Source organism: Psammomys obesus, unplaced genomic scaffold (assembly GCF_907164565.1).
Source record: "Psammomys obesus unplaced genomic scaffold, mPsaObe1.curated_primary_1811, whole genome shotgun sequence".
Lineage (NCBI taxonomy): Eukaryota > Metazoa > Chordata > Mammalia > Rodentia > Muridae > Psammomys > Psammomys obesus.
The window spans coordinates 25,975,228-25,995,026 of NW_026590062.1; the positions used below are offsets into that span (position 1 = coordinate 25,975,228).

General features: G+C 41.5%; 1 protein-coding gene across 2 annotated transcripts in view; it reads left to right on the top strand.

Moving 5' to 3' along the window:
- The first annotated feature begins 230 nt into the window (after positions 1 to 230).
- The window catches only part of Atg14 (autophagy related 14), a 34,695-nt gene continuing 15,126 nt past the window's right edge, over positions 231 to 19,799 (top strand). For both annotated transcript variants that reach the window (XM_055606306.1, XM_055606307.1), the window contains exons 1-3: positions 231 to 456; positions 14,648 to 14,710; positions 15,795 to 15,837. In XM_055606306.1, the coding sequence (XP_055462281.1) occupies positions 236 to 456; positions 14,648 to 14,710; positions 15,795 to 15,837 (327 nt within the window). In that variant the 5' untranslated portion in view covers positions 231 to 235. The remainder of the gene's footprint in view (positions 457 to 14,647; positions 14,711 to 15,794; positions 15,838 to 19,799) is intronic.

Here is a 19,799-nt window from a genome sequence, read left to right on the forward strand (position 1 = left end):
CGCTCAGCGGTCCGAACTGGTCAGCCGCCCGGGAAGGCCAGGAGGAGGACCGAGAGGAGGATCAGGAGGAGGGCTAGGAGGAGAACCAGCAGATCCCGCTTCTCTAGACTCTCACCCTCCTGGTCCCGCCCCAGGCCTTCGGGCCCCGCCCCGGTCTCCAGGCCCCGCCTCTGAGCCCAGGATGCACCTGGATGAAAACAAAATCCCACGTGACTGGCTCTTCGCTCAGATCATCATGGCGTCTCCCAGTGGGAAGGGAACCTGGACGCCCGAGGCTCCTGGTTTTGGGCCGCGGGCGCTAGCCCGGGACTTGGTGGACTCGGTGGACGACGCCGAGGGGCTGTACGTGGCGGTTGAGCGGTGTCCTCTATGCAACACAACTCGCCGGCGGTTGACTTGTGCCAAGTGCGTCCAGAGCGGCGATTTCGTCTATTTCGACGGTCGCGACCGGGAGAGGTACGGCGGCCGTCACGGCCCTATTGTTTCTGCCTCTGTGTTTTCTGTGGCCCAGCGACCAGAGGCTGGAGCTTGGACACTCCATTCCCGGCTCTGGAGCCCGGCGAGTGTGGAAGGAGAGAGTCTAGCTGCTCTGCCCCGGCGCTTTGTTGCCAGTGGGCAGGGTGGGGGTGGGAGCCAGGTTGAGCGAAGGTCGCTGTTCCCCATCACCCACCAGAGTTTCTCCATGGTCCTCTTGGGTACTAGGGAAAACGAAATAATGTCCTTCCGAAGTCTATGCTGCTGTGTAAAGGAGTGCTGGTTCGTCGCTTTACTCTCATTGAGAAGCTTAGCTTAACCTTTTCCCGTCTTCAGACGTGCATACTTTTTACACAAGGAACCCATAGAGAGAACTAAATTGTTTAGGAGGGATTGGGCCCTTGCTGTCTGTCACAGGTGGGTCTTGTCAGCTAGGTCTGTGTGAGCGTGGACGAGGAGGTTGCCTCATCTTTGTAATCCCAAAGATGATTTTGTGTCATCGGGTATTTGGGAATGTGTTTGAGTTGCAAGCCCTTAGTTAGAATCATTTGAATTTAGGAAATTATTTTGCCTGCCTTTTGAATTAAGATAATTGAAAAATAAATGTTTAGCTGAAGAGTCTGTCTCTTAACTTTTGTTTCAGCAATGTAGTTTTGATGATAGTAAGACAGGTAACTTAGGTTGGTTGGTTTGTTTTCACGACAGGGTTTCTTTGTAGCCTTGGCTGTCCTGGACTCACTTTGTAGACTAGGCTGGCCTCGAATTTACAGAGATCTGCTTGCTTCTGTCTCCCTTAATGATGAGATTACCGGCGAGTACCACTACATCCAGCTCTGTTTGAGACAGTATTTCACTAGTCTTGCCTGTCCTGGAACTCACTATATAGATCAGGCTGGCCTGGCTTTGTATCCCCTTGCCTCTGCCTCCCGAGGCTGGGATTAAGGGTGTGGGCCACACACCTGGCTTGACAGGCAATTTTTTTCTTTTAAACCTCCCCCCAGGGTTTCTCTGTGTAGCCTTGGCTGTCCTGGACTTTGCAGGCTGGCCTTGAACTCATATATCTCCCTGCCTCTGCTTCCCAGAGTGCTGGGATTACAGGCATGAGCCACTGAGCCTGGCTCTATAGGTAATTTTTGTACCAGTAAATTGAAGCATTTATTCTCTTACAACAACCATGCAGGCCAGGCAACTGAAGGTGCATGCCTCTAATCCTAGTAGTCAGGAGGAGAGGCAGCTGGATCTTTGTGAGTTCAAGGCCAGCCTGGTCTACAGAGTTCCAGGACAGCCAGAGCTATTAGAGAAACACTGTCTCAAAACAAAACAAAACAAAACAAAACAAAAAACAGCACATAGAACAACCATGCCAACTGACTACTGAGGAGACTTGTACATACAGTAAATGCCTTGCCCTGGAGTCACAAAATGTTAAAGTCCAGAAATTCTGCACCCACATCCTGTACATTTAATTGCTAGACTCTACAACATGTAGATTGGGGGTGTTTTGAATTCCCAGTTTTCTTGTGATCATGGCTGGGGCTCGTCTTTTTTTCTTCTGAAACTATTGGTATAACAAAGTCTTTTTAGTGCACTGTTGTGTTTTATGGATGAACTTGAATTTAGACCATAGACTTGCTGTTCTAAGTTATAGCTCTAAAAAAATAAACCAGTTCTGTTATTAAAAAAAAAACAAAAAACAAAAAACAACAACAAAAAAAAAGGTAGGAGATGGGACTGTCTCTTTGTTGAACTTTCTTTGTTGTTGTTTTTGTTTTGTTTTGCTTTTAGAGACAGGGTTTTTCTGTATAGCAATGGCTGTTCTGGGATACACTCTGAACTCACAGAGATCCCCCTGCCTCTGTATTCCTGAGTGCTGGGATCACAGCTCTGCACCCATTGTCCTTGTTGAACCATATCAAGTATTTAGCGTCTTCATTTTCCTATGTTTATTTTTGTAATTTTAATAATATCTAGATGCTGAAGATTATCAGTCTTAGTAGCTCCAACCCAGATCTCTCTCAAAGTCCAGAACACAGTATGCTAGTCCACATCCTTATTTGACTTTTCCCCTTTTCATCACCTGTTGGTGATAGTTATCTCTTAACATGACCACCAGAACTCATTTTTATTAATGTGCTTTCCACATCATCTCAATACAATAAATTGTAATACCATATTCCTTTATTCAGACCAAAAAAAAATTCCTTCCAGTTCTCAGTAGGCGATCAGTCTAATCTCATCAACAAATTCTGTCTCTTCAAAACCTAGCCTAAATCTGATCCTTTCATTGTTATGCAGTCTAATCTACCAAAGGATTGCTTCCTGTACCCTTTCTTATTAGTGTAATTCACATATTACATAATTTACCACACCATTCTTCTCTTCAGACTCTGGTTTTGTTCTGCTCAAAGTGAAAGCTGCAATCTTTTGTTATTTGGTTATTGTTTTTCTCTGTGTAGCCTGACTGACTTGGAACTTACTCTGTAGTCCAAGTTGGCCTCAAGCTCTCCACCTGCCTCTGCCTCCTGAGTGCTGGGATTAAAGGCGTGCACCACAACTACCTGGCAAAAACCAAAATCTTGAGCTAATGGTCTGCATATCATCTTCAGACCTAATCTCTTGTTATTTTTCTTCCTTACGTATTAAGCGTTATCTTCCTGGCTTCCTTGTCAGTTCAGGAACATTCCTGCCCCGGAGCCTTTGCAGTTACACAAAGATTGCCAAGAACTCTTGAAGTAATCTTCATGGCTGCCTCCTGTTTCCTTCAGACTTCTGCTTAGACATTAAAGACTCTTTTGGATCCTTGAGCTAATGCCCTTATTCCTACTTAATGTGCTTTATTGTCTTATCACCATATGATAACTTAATGATTGCCTTGTCCTCTCAGGTGTATACTCTGAGGACAAGACAGTATTTTTGTACACTGTTGCATCCTCATTATAGCGGATTTAAGAATTAAGTGAATTTTGCCCTCTTTCACAGTCTATTTTTAAGACCACTTTTTCCCCTCCACAAGATGGTTTCTCTGTGTAGTCCTGGCTGTCCTAGAACTCACTCTGTAGACCAGGCTGGCCTTGAACTGGGAGATCTGCCTGCCTCAGCCTCCCGAGTACTTGTGGGGCCAGCCCCAAGACCACTTCTATGTCATGTCTCACAATCGACTGGTCACGAAAGTAAAAAATGTGGGCTTTTTATAGTACTTCAATTTTTTTCTCTTATTTCCAGCATCTAAGTAATCAGCCAGCCAGCCAGCCAGCAGCAAGTCTAATTCAGTCTAACACCAAAGTATATCTTGAATCTGTCATCTTACAATCCAGTTCTGTGTGTAATCCTTTCTTGTATGCATACATTACCATCTCTGCTTTTCACATCTAGAGAAGTAAGCAACATATCAGTCTGTTGCTTAAACCCTTAATTTTTCTTTGTACTTCATTTAAAATAAAATCTCTTCTCTTGCCTTGGAGTGTGAATCTCCATGTGATCTGGCTTCTGCACACCTCTTGAACTTTGGCTATAAGATTGAGTTAAAAAGGCAATCTTAGGATTCATGCTGCCTTGAATCGAATCCAAGTTCCACAACTTGCTGTATGATTTTGAACACTTAAAAAAAAACTTTAAAGCTTATTTTATTTTGAAAATGGTTGAGCATCAAACTTCACAGGTTTCTAGGAGTGATTTTTAGAGCATACTTTTAAAGTGTCTAGTGCTATATTTAACCTGTATTAGGTAAATGAATGTAGTCAGTCTTGTAGAGAAAATAGTTACAAGAAAACTTGAAGCTACTTGGTTACGATGAAAAAGAACTCTCTTGTCTTGAGAGTTCAGTACTGCAGCCAGCTGAAGCAAGTTTATCAGTCTGTCTGTTGCATGATTGCGTCCTTCCAGACTCCCAGCTCCTCTCCGGCACAGCTTTTTAATGTATTCTAAGATGTGCAAAGAAAACACAGCTTTTATTTTCAGTCATCATTATCTTTCAGAATTTTATCACAGTTTTTCCCTACCACACCCTTTCGAATTATGAACTTGTTTTAAAGACGAGGAAACAGGCTCAGACTTGGTGGCTAACCTGGGCTCTGGTGTTTCTTAAGTTCACATCCACAAGTAAACTATATTTTCTATGTGTATATGTGTGTGTAAAACAGGAAAGAAAAATCATTGGATTTTCATAGGTAGGTTTGAGCTGTATCTAAAAGGGTCACATACATTTTGAAGGGTTATCCAGAAGTGGGAGTTAAGCCTGGAGAGCCAGCACTGCAGACCTGCCAACCTGCCATTATGTGAGGATTTCTGAGGAGCTGGGCTCCTCTCACCTCCAGGCAGCTCCCCCTGCTACTTTGCCATGGTGGAGTACTCCCCAGGCCCGGCACTAGAAGATTGTCTCCAGCTGCCAGGGTTTCTACCCTGCGCTTTCAAAGCCTGTTATAATCAGATCTCTGCAGAGCACCAGAGACATTGAGCACTTAATGTCAAACAAAGTGTGATTATGAAGCTAGTGATGGGGGTTGCTGTATGCTGACGATAGGGAAGGTTCCACATTGATGTGGTTATGTGGTAGTGCTTACCTGAGCATGGCAGAGCAGTGCTGGCGTGGCTGGATACATGAGGTTTTTATTTTGAAAGCACTAGGGAGTGTGCTTCAGGGGTCAAGACTAGAGTACAGAGACATTAGTCAGTGTTTTAGACTAGACTGTATCCTTCTGCTTGGAGTCAGGACCAAGCACCCAGCTGAGGTGTAATCAGCATCTTAGCTTCATTTAGTCCAGTTCTGCTAGTAATCAGTCTTCTTGCCCTCTGCTCTAGAATGTGGTGAGGTTGGTCTGCCTGGAGTAAGCACTGTAATCTGGCTCCTCTATGTGGAGATAGCTCCATGACAGCTTGTTCATCCACACACAGAATAAGGCAGAATTCAGGTATTTTGAATCATTATACATGAGTGAAAAAGCACATTATAAAAAGAAAATTAAGTGTAAGTTCAGCATTTGAACATTTAGGATGTATATCTGAAATATAGAAATATAAGTCTCACAGCCCCACAACAGGGTTACTTCTGTGGCAGATGAGATATAGTCTTTAATACTTTACTTTTCATGCCAAGATGAGACCACATGCTATTTTGCAGATCTTAGTTTTTCGTACTTAACATCTTCCATGTTAATGTACAGAATACACATATACATTCATATATATATATATATATATATATATATATTTTAAGGCTAAACTATATATATTTAAATATTTAAAAAAATTAAGATCTTTTATTTTTATTTACTATCTTCATAACAAAAAAAAAGAATGGTCCTATCTTAATTCCCAAAGGATGTCTTGTTAGCTGAGGGAAGTGGCTTGATGCTCAGTCACCACATGGTTCTGTAGTTTGGCTTAATGCAGAACGCGGCTCTGACGAGAGAGCCCTCAACTACTGTATACCTATGGGCTGAGTATCTGAGCATGACGCTTTGAGTTTCTCTTCTTCCATCCTGTAGGCAGGGGGCATAGAAGTGTCCCAGTCATGAAGGAGGACACTGAGCAGTGCTCTGCTTCTGTTTTCTATTGACTACTGTATTTCCTCACATCTAAGATGTTCTGTTATAGAATCTTCCCAATACCCATGCTTTTTGCACATCCTGTTTCCCTCTTGTTGTCTTGAGTTCAAGCAAGACGAGGTAAGGGCTTAGCTCTAGTATGTGTAAGGCATTTGTGAGGCTCTGGGTTCAATTTTCAACATGAAAGAAGAAACAAAGAAATTTTGTTAACTAGTAATTGTTAATTGTTACCATATTAGTATCTCAGTTTAAGAAAAATTTAGCTTGAGAGGCTAGAGAGATGGCTTTGTGGTTAAGAGCACTGGCTGCTCTTTTAGAAGACCCAGGCTTGAGTCCCAGCACCCACATGATGGCTCACAACCTACTGTAACTCTAGTTCCAGAGGCTCTTTGCTGACTTCCATGGATACTGCATGCACATGCTATACAGAAACATACGCAGGTAAAACACCCATAAAATAAAATAAAAATTACTTTAAAAAGAAACATTTTGATAGTTTAGCTGTCTCTAAGTCTGTAATTAGCCATATTGTGCCCCTCTCCCTTCTCAACAGAGCTTTGGGAGGTTGCTCTGCTCTCTGAATTGCCTTAGATGCCTCACTGCTGTATTTCTGGAGCTAAAAGTTTTCATGAAGGCTTCTACCATGTGTGTTGAAATTAGGGATGAAGAAAGTTCCTTCCCATTAACCTGAAAACTGTTAATTTTCATTCCTCTTCCCCCAATAAAAGGAACCTAGAGAGTGTAATTTCTCAAAGAAACTAAGAAATTTGGAGGAATTATGTTGCTTTCAAACAAAAATACCAAATGTTTAATTTTACCAATGAAGACTCAGGAGCCAGATGCTAGAGTGAAGGCCTGCTAGCTCAGAGAGGCAGGGAAAGCACCCACCTGACCTTTCTACTCAGCCAACATCCCAGAAAGAAAAACAACAGCAAAACCCTTCTCCACGCTGTCTTAAAGCTCTTCAGACTGAATGTCCCTCCTTTCTAATTTATGTGAGTGTCTGTATTCTGACTTTCTTTTACTCTTCATGAATTTTTCCTATGTTCACTCCCTGTCAACTGGTTGCCTGCTTGGCCTCTTTGCCTATGATTGACTTTATTTAATCATTCTACAGAAAGTTTTTGGATTAAAGGTGTGTGCAAGGGCTGCGCTATACCACAACTAGAAACAGGTTTTTCCAAATATTCTGCAATAGAATTATGTATATGTGTATGTAGCGTGTGTCAGCCTCAAAAGAGGAGCATGGTTAATTTTAATTGATTGAATAGTATATATTTTCCCCCTGGTGTTAAAGGTAATTGATTAGTCTTGGAGAGATGGCTTACTGGTTAAGAGCACTTTCTTCTCTTGCTTAGGGCTCCTGTACTGTTCTCAGCACCCACATGATGATTCACAAACTGCCTGTAATTCCAGTTCAGGGTACCTAGTGAGCTCATCAGCCCTCTGGGCTCCTGCACGTACAGTGGTACATATCAACTCCTACAGACAAACATGTACACATAAAATCTTTCAAAAAGGTAAATGGTTATTGTAGACAACTGGTAAAGTACAGAAGCACATAAAAAGGAAACTTCACTCACTTCACAGCTGTGTTATTGCTCTGCTCTCCCAGCATTGTGTCTGTATGTTGGTGGTCATATGTGTATGAAATTTTGACTATAAAATATTTAGTATTTATGGCAGCATGGTATCATTTAAACTTCCTACTGGACATTAAAGTTGTTCCTAACATTTTGCTACTATAACTGATTATAATTGCATCTTCAGATGTAAATCTTTCCTTAAGTCTAGTCTGGTTTCTCTTTTTTGTTTTGTTTTTGAGGCAGGGTTTCTTTGTGTAGCCCTGGCTGTCCTGGACTCACTTTGTAGACCAGGTTGGCCTCAAGCTCACAGTGATCCGCTCGCCTCTGCCTCCTGACTAAATGAGTTCACTACCATGCCTGGCTGAAGTAAGTTCTATTTGCCTGATGTAATTGTCATCTCCCAGGCTAACTGCCTCTGTCTGCTAACAGAGGCCTAGTCCTGGAAACTTATAGCCTGCATACAATCTTATTTAGGCCCAGCCTTCATATAATCTTATCTTAAGCCTCTAAGATTTAAGCTCATCCTTTCTTGTTCTGTCTGCACTCTGGTTGGCTGGTTCAACTCAGCTTTTCTGGCTTAAACTATCCTATAAGCTAACTGATTTAATCTGGCTTCTCTCTCACTCTCTGAATTGCTCTGCTTGGCTCAAACTAACTCTAGCAGTCTGTTCTAATCTTCTGGCTGCTTCTCATTCTCTGGCTCATTCTCTCTTCAACCTGTCTCTGTAAAGCTCTCCTGTTAAGACTGCCTCTGAACTTCATGAACTGAACTGCCATGAACTCATCTCCAATGCAATGCCTCTTAACTCACTGACTCAATCGCCTGAACAGAACCTACCAGAACTATCTCCTGAGTGCTGGGATTGAAGGCTAGTACCACTCACTACTCCTGGATCTAAGCTTTTCTTTACCTGAAATTTGCTCTGTACCAGGCTGGCCTTGCGTTCAGAGATCTAAGATCAGTGGAATTATGATAATCACTGCCTCTTTTAGCAGTCCTAGTGATGTCACAGACAGTTGTTTGGTGGGTACAAAGGTGTCAGCGTGGGACAAAGAAAAATTTCACACTGCAGGATTTTGCCTATAATGTCTGTCATCCCCTATTTTTCAGTCATCCTCATACTTCAGTGTATAAGGGTGGTATCACTCTCAGAAAGTTCCCATTGTTCTGAGCTAATGTATACATATTGCCACACTGAGTTCTTAGTGAACACTCTCTCCTACGAATGTGACAGCTGATATGAAAGACAACTGTGGTTTGAGTGAGATTGGCCCCATATGCTCCCGTAGCTCTGTGCTTAGTTCCCAGGTGAGGAGCTATCAGGGTAGGATTAGGAGGCGTGGTCTTGTTGGAGGGGCTATATCACCGGAGGTGGGTTTCATTCTCGCTGCCTGCTACCTGAGGATTAGGATGCAGCTCTTAGCTGCTTCTCCAGCAGCGTGACTGCTGTATGCCACCATGCTTCTCACCATGATGATCATGGGCTAAGCCTCCGATACTGTACGTCCCCACTTAAATATTTCCTTTTATGAGTTGCCTTGGTCATGGTGTCTCTTCACACACAGCAATAGAACATGAAGACAAGTTCTCTCTCTCTCTCTGCTTGCTTGCCTATGTATGTACGTACATATGTCTGTCTGTCTGTCTATCTATCTGTCTATCTATCATAGTTTTCCAAGACTGGGTTTCTCTGTGTAACAGTTCTGGCTGTCCTGGACAAGTACTTTCTAATGGCGAAAAAAATTCAAAATTGTGGAAGAACTTAAGAAACAACAATTAATTTAAAGGAATAAGTCCGCTTAAAGAAATATGCCCTAAAAATGTAAGTAATGAGGAATGTAATACCAGAGGCTGAGAACATAGGCCTGTGCTACCACACTTGGCTTTAGAAGACATTTGTAAGCTGAGTGTAGTAGTCTACACTATTGATCCCAGAACTAAGAGGCAAAAAACAAATGGATTTCTCTGACTTCAGAGCTTTGACCACGTAGTGAGTTCATGTCAAGCCAGAGTTATATAGTGAGACCTTGTCTAAAAGAAATAGGCATTTTTAACTTGGGAGGGGAATTAAAATTTATTGGCAGAGTCATTTCAGAAAATGTCATTAAATAACAAGAGTAGGACAGAATTTTCATAAGCAGTAAGAAAACAGTAAGAAAAGCATGATTGTACCATGAGCCAAAGAAAAATACCTGATTTCCATGGTAATAATATATATATATTACATATATATTTATATAATATATATATTTATATATATATTATTTATATATATTTATATATATAATATACATATATTTCTGAGACAGGGTTTCTCTTTGTAGCCTTGCCTGTCCTGGACCACCTGCCTCTGTCTCCCTCAGTGCTGGGATTACAGGCGTGTGCCACTGCACATGGCTGGTAATTTTTAAAAGAAAAAAATGATAGAAAATGGATAAAGGGTATTGACAGGGAATAGCAGAAGAACAAGACACTAGCTGGCTCTAAAAATACTGAACCTTAGCCAGGCAAGGTGTAATCCCAGCCCTCAGAGAGGCAGGGGCAAGGGGATCTCAGTGAGTTCGAAGCCAGCCTGGCCCACCAAGCAAGTCCAGGACAGTCAGGGCTACACAAAGAAACCCTGTCTTGAAAAACCAAAACCAAACTAAACCAAAAAAAAAAAAAAAAAAAAAAAAAAACACCCCACAAAAACCTGAGCCTTTGACAGTAAAGTACAAGCAGGCAAACCAGCAAGGAGGATGGCAGAGACTGACAACACATTTTTAGAACTTGGGGAGTCAGTCCTGTTACCTACTCTCTGTGGGGTGATAAATTTGTGAAATGTTGTAGAGGAAATTTTGCATGTGAATATTCTTTCACCCAGAATCTTGCCTCATTTGTAAGGATGTGTCAGAAAAGTTGGCAAAGACCGCAGTGTGACATGCATCTTCCCTGTTGCTGGTAGTAATGAGCCTGTGGGAGCAGCAGTGTGCCCATCAGCAAGGGCTGTGTAAGCAGCTTTGTGCCAGCCAGCGGTGAACAAGGTAGATCATCTGTGGTGCTGACCAGTTTGCAAAAAGGGTGCATAAAAGAGGAATCCACTCCCCACACATCCTGTTTTAAGACAAAACATAAACTATTAAGACTTCTTTGAATGTGGTGACTGTTTTTCTTTACACAGGATGGTGGGATGAATCCATTTCTGTGAGCAGTGGAATGGAGAATGTGGAGACTGGATGAGTGTTTGAGTGAGCAAGTGCCCAGCAGCCAAGGTCCTTCCTGTCTATCTCTGCTGCTTTGTAGTGTAGCCTGGGTTCTTCTTTTATAGCACTATTTTTAATTTCTTTTGTGAAGGATAACGTAACTCAAAGTATTTGATTTGTATGTTACTGTTATCTTTGGTTTATTATTCCTGATGTTATCTATATATGTTAAGGATTTCTTGTTGTGTTTTGTTTGTTTGTTTTCTGTTGCCATTTCTAAGACAGCTCATCAGACTTAACCAGCACAATATAGACTTTCTGGTTAGACCCATCTGTTATTCACTTTGTTGTTGTTTTTGGAGAAAGTGTAGCATTGGCTGTCCTGGAGCTCGACAGCTCAGCTTGCAGACACCAGGCTGACCTTGAACTTAGGGATCCACCTGCCTCTGCCTCTGGGTTTATTGTCTCATTTTTATAGCTCATGAAAGCAAGATTTTACCATACATACCAGCTTTCTGCCTAGTGTGAGAGCTCTGTAAGTTTGACTCTGTTACTGCTTGCTATTGAAGCTAAAGCAAATGCCACTTTAGTCTCGGTCTCCCCAAATCTTGCCCTGTAGTCCAAGCTGCCTTAGAACTCAGGATCCTTCTGCCTCAGTCTCCTGAGTACAACATTTCGGGCATGCCCTACCATGCCTAGTTTACTGTTTAGTGAAAAACAGGGAAAGTGTGAGGCCACAAGTCTGCAGCTCTTAACTCTAAAGCATGCATGTTCTGCGTTGCAGGCTCATGGTAAATGCCTGCTTTCTGGCTGACTCTATGGGCTTGGGTTCTCACTCAGTTGTTGCATGCAATTGCTATTATTTATTGGACACTGTAGTGCTGTCCAGTGGAAATTTCTGTAGTGATGGGACTCTTCTGAGGAGCTTGGCTTGTCATATATAAACTTGCTGGCTTTATTTGTTTAGTATATGTTGCATATTTTCAGTGCTACATGATAAGGTGATGATTAGATCATGTTATCCCGTTCATCTAAGAGCAGAGGTTCTCAAACTGTGAGTTAAGAACTTTTTGGGGACTGGCACCACCCTTTCACGGGGGTTGCCTAAGTATCTGCATATCAGATACTTCCATAATCATTTTATAACAGTAGCACAAATACAATTATGAAGTAGCAACTGAAATAATTTTGTGGTTGTGGGGGTTCACCACATGAGTAGCTCTACTAAGGGGTTGCCACTGGAGGAAGGCTGAGAGCCACTGATTTAGAAGTAAGGGTCTGGTGTGTTTTAAACATGGGCATTACAGAAAGAGTGTCTTAAAGAGAACTGCTTGTCTGGATTCATTCTTTTTTCCCCCCTGTGGTGGCAGTTCTGTTCTGTGTTTTGTGTTCATGCTAGGATTTCATGAGACATCAAGAACCTGTTCTTGGACTCCAATGCACGTTAGCTGGTATTTGCTCATTTCCTAATTGTTTGCACGGTGTTAGCCATCCTTTCACCCCCAAATCCTAATTGCACAATAAGCTGCAGGTCTCCAGATATTGTCGGCCACTTTCAACTTGATGGCAGTTATTTATACTGTGCCAAATGGCTGCAGGGACATTCTTTCAAGTGTATGTGGAACTTTCACAGACAGAACAAATATGGACCTTGAAAACTCATGGAGTGTAGCTTGTGACTATAACAAATTAAATTAGAAAAATAGTAAGACTTAATCCCAGCACTTGGGAGGCAGAGGCAGGTGGAACTCTGTTTTGAGTTCCAGGCCAGCTAGGGCTATGTAGTGAGCTGCTGTCTCGAAAACCAAACAAAAAAGAAAAGTAATAAGAAGCTACGTAAAAACGCCTATATATGGAAACCATATGATGACAGTTCTAAATAATTATGGGCAAAGAAATTTAAAACTAAATGATAAAAATATACATTATCAGAAATTGTAGGCTGCAACTTTAGTGATGCTGAGAGTGGACATTTAAAAATTCATATTCTGAGCAGGCGCGGTGGTGCATACCTGTAATCCTGGAACTGGGGAGGCAGATGCAGGTGGATCTCTGTGAGTTTGAGGCCAGCCTGGTCTACAAAGAGAGTTCCAGAACAGCCAGGGCTACACAGAGAAACCATGTCTCCAAAAAAAATAAAATAATTCAATACAACTTCATGTTCTGTTAAAAACTATTCTCAACAACATGGTTGTAGGGTTAAGTGAAAGAGGCCGGGCGCAGAGAGATTAGGTACGCCATGGCCTTTCTTGCATGTGTGAGCTAAAAGAGTTGGCCTCAGCTGGGCATAGTGGCACATGCCTGTAATGCCGGCACTCAGGGAGGCAGAGGCAGGTGGATCTCTGAGTTCAAGGGCAGCCTGGTCTACAAATCCAAGTCCAGAACAGTTAAGGCTGCACAGAGAAACCCAGTCTTGAAAACAAAGAAATAAACACACAAATAAAAATAAGGATAAAAGAGTTGGTCTTAGTTGAGAGACTGTGATGGTAGTTACAGAGGCTGGGAAGGAGGGAGAGTACCAGAAGTTTGATTAGTTATAGTTAGGTAAAAGCTGGAAGTCCTGGTGTGCAGTAGGATGATTATAGGTAATTGTGTAAGGTAGATTTTTTTTTTTAAAGTCTTGAATTTGGTTATCTTAAAGACACAATAAATGTTTGAGGACATTGATATGGTTAAGCAGATGTAAACATTACACAATCCATTTATGTATGAAAATATTACCTGCTAAGTTTTAAGATAACAAATGGCTTTATTTATTTAGACATATATGAGTGTTTTGTCTGCATATACATGTTTGTTAAGTGTGTACCTGGTGTGGGTGTAGGTTAGCAGAGGGCATTGGCTCACCTGAAACTGTAGTACACACGGCTGTGAGCTGCCACGTGGGTGCTTGGAATCAAACCCACGTCCCATAAGCACACAAGTGCCTAACACTAAGCCAGCCCTGATTTTTAATTTTTAGTATGTCAAATAAAATTTTAAATTAAGAGAGAGGTAAATTATTCTAAATTATCACAAGCCAAAACTTAAACCCAAAGAGTAGCCTGAAGAAAGTGAAAGTGATAGCAATAGACAACTAAGAAGCCTAGAGAAATGGTATGATATACCTTCCTTCACTAACTAACTTGTAAGCCTCCGTTGGAAAAAGTTCTACTTCAGAAGTTGTAAGGACTCAATTTGTAGAGGAAAGCAGGATTACATTAAGTTTTCAACTAAAGATTCCTTTCATAATGAAAGCCTCAACTTTCTTGTATTCAAATTCACATTAGGGGTGCTATGCATAGTCAGTCATTGCTTTAATCACATCATTTGGGAGGCAGAGCCAGGCAGATCTGAGAGTTCAAGCCTAGCCTGGTCTCATAGGAGTTCTAGGTCAGCTAGGGCTATAGCATGAGACCCTGTCTTAAAAAAGAACAAATGTTTTTTATGTTAGTATTCTGATATGTGTGTGTTGGAAAACAGTAAACATTGAGGCACAGGATAGAACCTACAAAAAGTCAGAAAAGAGCTTTAAAGTTGACAATTCCAACTTGGTTAAAAAATACCTGGTGGTGAGAAGCTGTTTGCATCCTATTTAGAAAGTGTTTACAGGTAGGTGATGGTGATGGCCGTGGTGAATGCCTTTAATCCCAGCACTTGGGAGGCAGAGGCAGGTGAATTGCTGAGTTTGAGGCCAACCTGATCTACAAGTCCAGAGCATCCCAGGCTACACAGAGAAACCCTGTCTTGAAAAACAAAGGATGTCACAGGAATTTGCAGAAGTGATCAGTTCAGAATTTGGTGGAGTCTCATTAAACTGTGTGTGTGGGGGAAGGGCACATAAATAAACCAAGGTTGTTTTTTTTTTTTTTTTTTTTGCAGGTTTATTGACAAGAAGGAAAGGCTAAGCCAACTTAAGAGCAAGCAAGAAGAATTTCAAAAAGAGTAAGTTTTTAGTTTTTAGGTTGTAGATAGAGGTTGTGTCTTGCTGCTTGACTTCGATCTGTTGCAGATCTGTGAATTGCCAGCTCATTTAGCAGACTGTCTTCTAAAGCTGTGAGAAGAATGCCCCAATAGCTTAGTGTGTGGAGTATCAGATTTTACAGTTTTGGGGAAGAAAGAGTGTCTGAGAAGTGAAGCAGAGAATATCAAGTTTCTAGAAAATCTTGGCCAAGACGTGGAGTCTCAGCAGTCCATCGATGTTTAGACAGATGAGTCACTGGCCTGGTCCTGGGCACTGGTGGTGGCAGTAGGCCCTATGAGACCTGCGTTAATGTTCGCACAGGTGGTTCCCATGGGACCTCACCGCTCTCCTCATCTTTGGTTATCAGTAAAGGGCAGGGCAGCCTGTCTTATGTAATCAGTTTAGGGCAGTAGAGTTCCAGCTGTCTACACAAAAATTCAGTAGTCGAGATGGAATTCTTTAAGATGCAGATTCTTGGACTTCTTGCCTCAGACATTCTGGTGTAGTAAGTCTAGGTGAGGCCCAAGAGTGAGTTGTTAGCCAGCACCCTTATGACTATCTTACCCCTTAGGTTTTATAATTTTTCTGTAGAACTTTTTGCCCTAAACTGATCCAGTAGCTCTCCTATGGTGCCTGTTGTCATTTGACTATTCCTAAAACCTGATCTTAGCTAGGCGTGGCGGTATACACCTATAATCAGAAGGCTGAGTTCAAGACTAACCTAGGCATGTAGCAAGATTTGGTATTGAAAACAAAAGAAAAAATCAGGGCTGGAGAGATGGCTCAGCCTTTAAGAGCCATTGGGTTTCCTTCCCAGCGCCCTCCCCCCCCCCATCCCAGCCTCGACATGGTAGCCCATAATAACAACAGTCTGCAAATCCAGCTCCAGGAGATTGACCTGATGCCCTCATCTGGCACTTCCTCAGGTCCAGGCACACCCATGTGCACAGACATACACATTTAGGCAGAACACCAATATACATAATATTTTTGAACATAGATTTATATCTTTAGAGCTTTCTAAGATTTGCATTAACAGTTTTATTATGTCTCTTTTGCATACAGAGTATTAAAAGCGATGGAAGGAAAACGGCTAACAGATCAGTTGGTAAGTTCCAGGAAGTGTTTATGCCAGTATCCTTCATACATCAGTCTACATGGGTTTTTTTTTTTGTTGTTGTTGTTTTTTCCAAGACAGGATTTCTCTGTGTAGCCTTGGCTGTCCTGAACTCACTTTGTAGACCAGGCTGGTCCCAAACTCATAGTGATCTGCTTGCCTCTGCCTCTTGAGTGCTGGGATTGAAGACATGCACCACCACGCCTGGCTGAGTCTACATGTTTTTAAGTTGGTAGAGCTTAAAGAAATAATTCTTTTAGTTTTTTAGCACATTTGACAGTCTGGTGTTTAAATATATTTATAATGTGGCCTTCTAAACTATTACATGGAGATATACCAAGTGGGAGAGGCGATTAAATTATACAACCATCATAAAGGATAATTATACAAGTCTGCTCTTGGCATAGTAATACAGAACCAGTAGAGCATTTGTTTTGCAAGAATTAACTAATAATAAACACATGGTTAGATGTAAAATACTGAAGATTCAGGAAGAGCTCTTCATGGTCTGTGAACCTAGAATCCCAGGATTTGGGAGGTGAAGATAAGAGGGATAGGACTTGGAGCCACCGGGCCACATGACATGCCAGCTTAAAACAAACAACAACAAAAGAAGGCCATGTCCTTCTTTTGTTTGCATCTATAGTTTGCAGTTCTTAGGACCTTTAGAAGTCACAGGAAAGCATTTTAGCATAGTAGACTAATTTAAAAGTCTTGTACATTAAATAAAATTAACCACTAAGCTGGGGAAATGGACACTAGTGTGTGAATTAGGGACTTTGATACCTTTTCCTCTGTTGGAAGCATCACAGATACTCACTTGGCGTGAGGGTGGCCTATGGTGCTTACAGAGCACTTGTGTATTCAACAGGTTCCTCCTAAGAAATGTACAGACACAGAGACTTATGGGTAGCTACCGAAGGTAATAAAGGAATGCTCTAGGTTCAGGAATTGAAAAGAGTCCATGGCTTATGTATTGAAATGTCACAGTGAATCCCATAACTATGTCCAATTACTGTGGCAATTCAATTTTTAATGATGTAAAAACATGTGGTTAGTATTTATGTATCCGAAGGAACTATAACTTAGGATACAATTTTTAATGGTAAAAGGATAAGGTACCATCATTCCCTTTGTGTGTGTATTTAAATATACTAAAATGTACTCAAATATACTAAAAATGATAGATGGTGAACTGGCATTAGCACTGAAGTGTATCTGGATCAAGGACTGTATACTGAGTATTCATGACTCCATACAATACTCATGTTTCCTTTTTCCTGCAGAGTATATTTTTTTTTGTTTGTTTTGTTTTTCAAGATGGGGTTTCTTTCTGTAGCCTTGGCTCTTCTGGACTGTATTTGTAGACCAGGCTAGCCTCAAACTCACAGTGATGTGCCTGCCTCAACCTCCTGGGTGCCGGGATTACAGGTGTGCACCACCGGTCTAATTTTTTTTAAAAGGAGGCATGTATAATTTTTTATGAAACTTAAAGAATATTGATGATGGAAATGACTCCTGCTATGAATATTATAAATAAAAAAGAAGTTCAATAAAGACTTTTCTAATATCTTTATAACATTCTCATTTTCTGTAGAATCCTCAGCCTGACTTAGTAATGCACACTGGAGACACCAAAGCAGGAAGAGCATGAGTTCCAGGCCAGGCTGGACTGTATAATAGCATATAGTTCTCACAAGATCAAAATAGGAGGAGGTGTATTAAGGTTCTCTAAAGGAAAGAACTAGCAGAGTGAATCTTTATATAGGTAGAAAGGGGATTTATTAGCAAGGCTTATAAAGGCTGTGGTCCAACTAGTTCAACAGTGCTATCTCCCAAAAGGAAGTCCAAGAATCCAAAATTTGTACGGTCCACAAGGCTGGATGTCTCAGATGGTCTTTAGTATTTCAGAATCCTAAAGAAGTAGGCTCTAGTGGCAGTTAAGGAATGCCTCATCAGCAAGATAGATGAACTTGGCAGTGAGAATAAGGACAAGCAGGCAAAAAGCTTCATTTAGGCTGCCATGAGGTGGGGCCCAGATTTAGGATGGGTATTCCAATGCCAGATGATCCATGTGGACGTTCTCACCTCATGTGATCAATTAACTAAATATCCCTCACATGTATGTCCAGCTGCTTGAATTTTTAGTTAATTCCAGATGTCAAGTTGATAACCAAGAACAGCCACACAAGTGCACCATCCTGTGTCACCTTGCCATGCAATCATATTTGCTTATGTCATACTTGATTTCCAAATGAAAACAATAACTAGGGCATACTTATGCCTAGCATAATATAAATATCCCACATACTACCACAAACACATGATATATTTTAGAATAGCTGGCAATATTCCTTGAGGTGTATTAATATTACTGTTATTGTATTACATGATAAAGAAACCAAGGAAAGAAAAAATCTATATAAGTACACTATTAACAAAATATGGCAGAAACATGCATATCAGTTATAACCCACATTATTGCAGAGTCAAGTGGCCTTAAGTTATATTTAAAACCATCCTTCTCTACTATCCATTCTGTATTTTCTCCACTTTCAGCAAGCAACTCAGCAGGCCTTGACTCCTTTTCCTGGAGAAGTGGCCCATACTTTTCGTTCTGAAGGGTCTGTGTCCATTGTCATCCTGCCCGGAATGGATTGTTGTAGTTTCCCAGGGCATAAAAGCACCAAGATATGATCTAGAGGATCTTCTGCACTCCTGACATAATATTTCTCACTTCCATTGAGGAAAAGCAGTCCAATATCCCCTTGGGAATCTGGGTCAGTCACCCCTCCTAACACTATTACTATCTTAGCCTGTTGGCTCAAGGGTACCAGAAGGCCGAAGTGGCCAAGGGGAAATTCTGAGCTTCCAATTCAGTATGTTTATTGTCTCCTGTTGGGGGTGCTGCCCACTCTGCAACTAAAATTACTAAGGCAGCAGAATTTAAGGTCATGGGAACAGGAAACAAATATTTTCCTGGTGGGTCTTTAGGGGTGAGAGTGGAACCATTCCATTTTTTCACCTGTTCATTCCGAGACCCATGAATCCTGGCTGATAGGATAATTTTTATAAAACTGTGTGTTTCTCAGTTTCTTTCTTAATCTGGCTATCACACAAATAAATGACTTTCATATTTGTTTACTAATAAGCTTCACAGCACAGTAACTGAGCAGTTATTACTCTATTTTTAAGGTTTATTTATTATTTATACATTATTCTGACTGCATGTATGCTTGTATTGCAGAAGAGAGCACCAGATCTCATTATAGAAAGTTATGAGCCACTATGCGGTTGCTGGGAATTGAACTCAGGACCTTTGGAAGAACAGCCAGTGCTCTTAATCTCTGAGCCATCTCTGCACACACCATACTCTATTCTTAATCCTTTAAGCAAATTTGGCTTCCTCCCAGCACACATCCCAGAAAAATTTGCACTTTGTTCCAGCTCTCTCTCCTGATGTTTCACGGACCTCTTTGTAGGTGGCTCAATCCCCTCACTTTCTCTTTTACCTCCTCCTCCCCTGGCTGGCAGGAAGTCTAGCCCTGCTCAGTGATTGGCTGTAAGTTGCTTTATTGGCATATCTGGGGACAATAGGGGAGCAGTGTTTACACAACATTGATAGGAGATTCTCCAAGTAAGGATTGCAACCAGATATGGCAGGTGCCCCCCCCCTACAGAAATTAGCATTTGAATACCCAGTAACCTTAATGCCTACACCTGACTATGTCCTAGTTACTTTTCTGTTGCTGTGACAAAACACCATGACCAAGGCAACTTATAAAAGAAAGAGCTTAATTTGGCTTAATGTTTCAGAGCATTGAGAGCCCGTTATGGGAAGCCAAAGAACAGCTGAGAGCTATTGGTCCATGACCATGAGCAGAGAGAGAGAAAGAGGATGTAAGGAGTCATTTGAAACCTCAAAGCCTTCCTTCAGTGATTCACCTCCCACA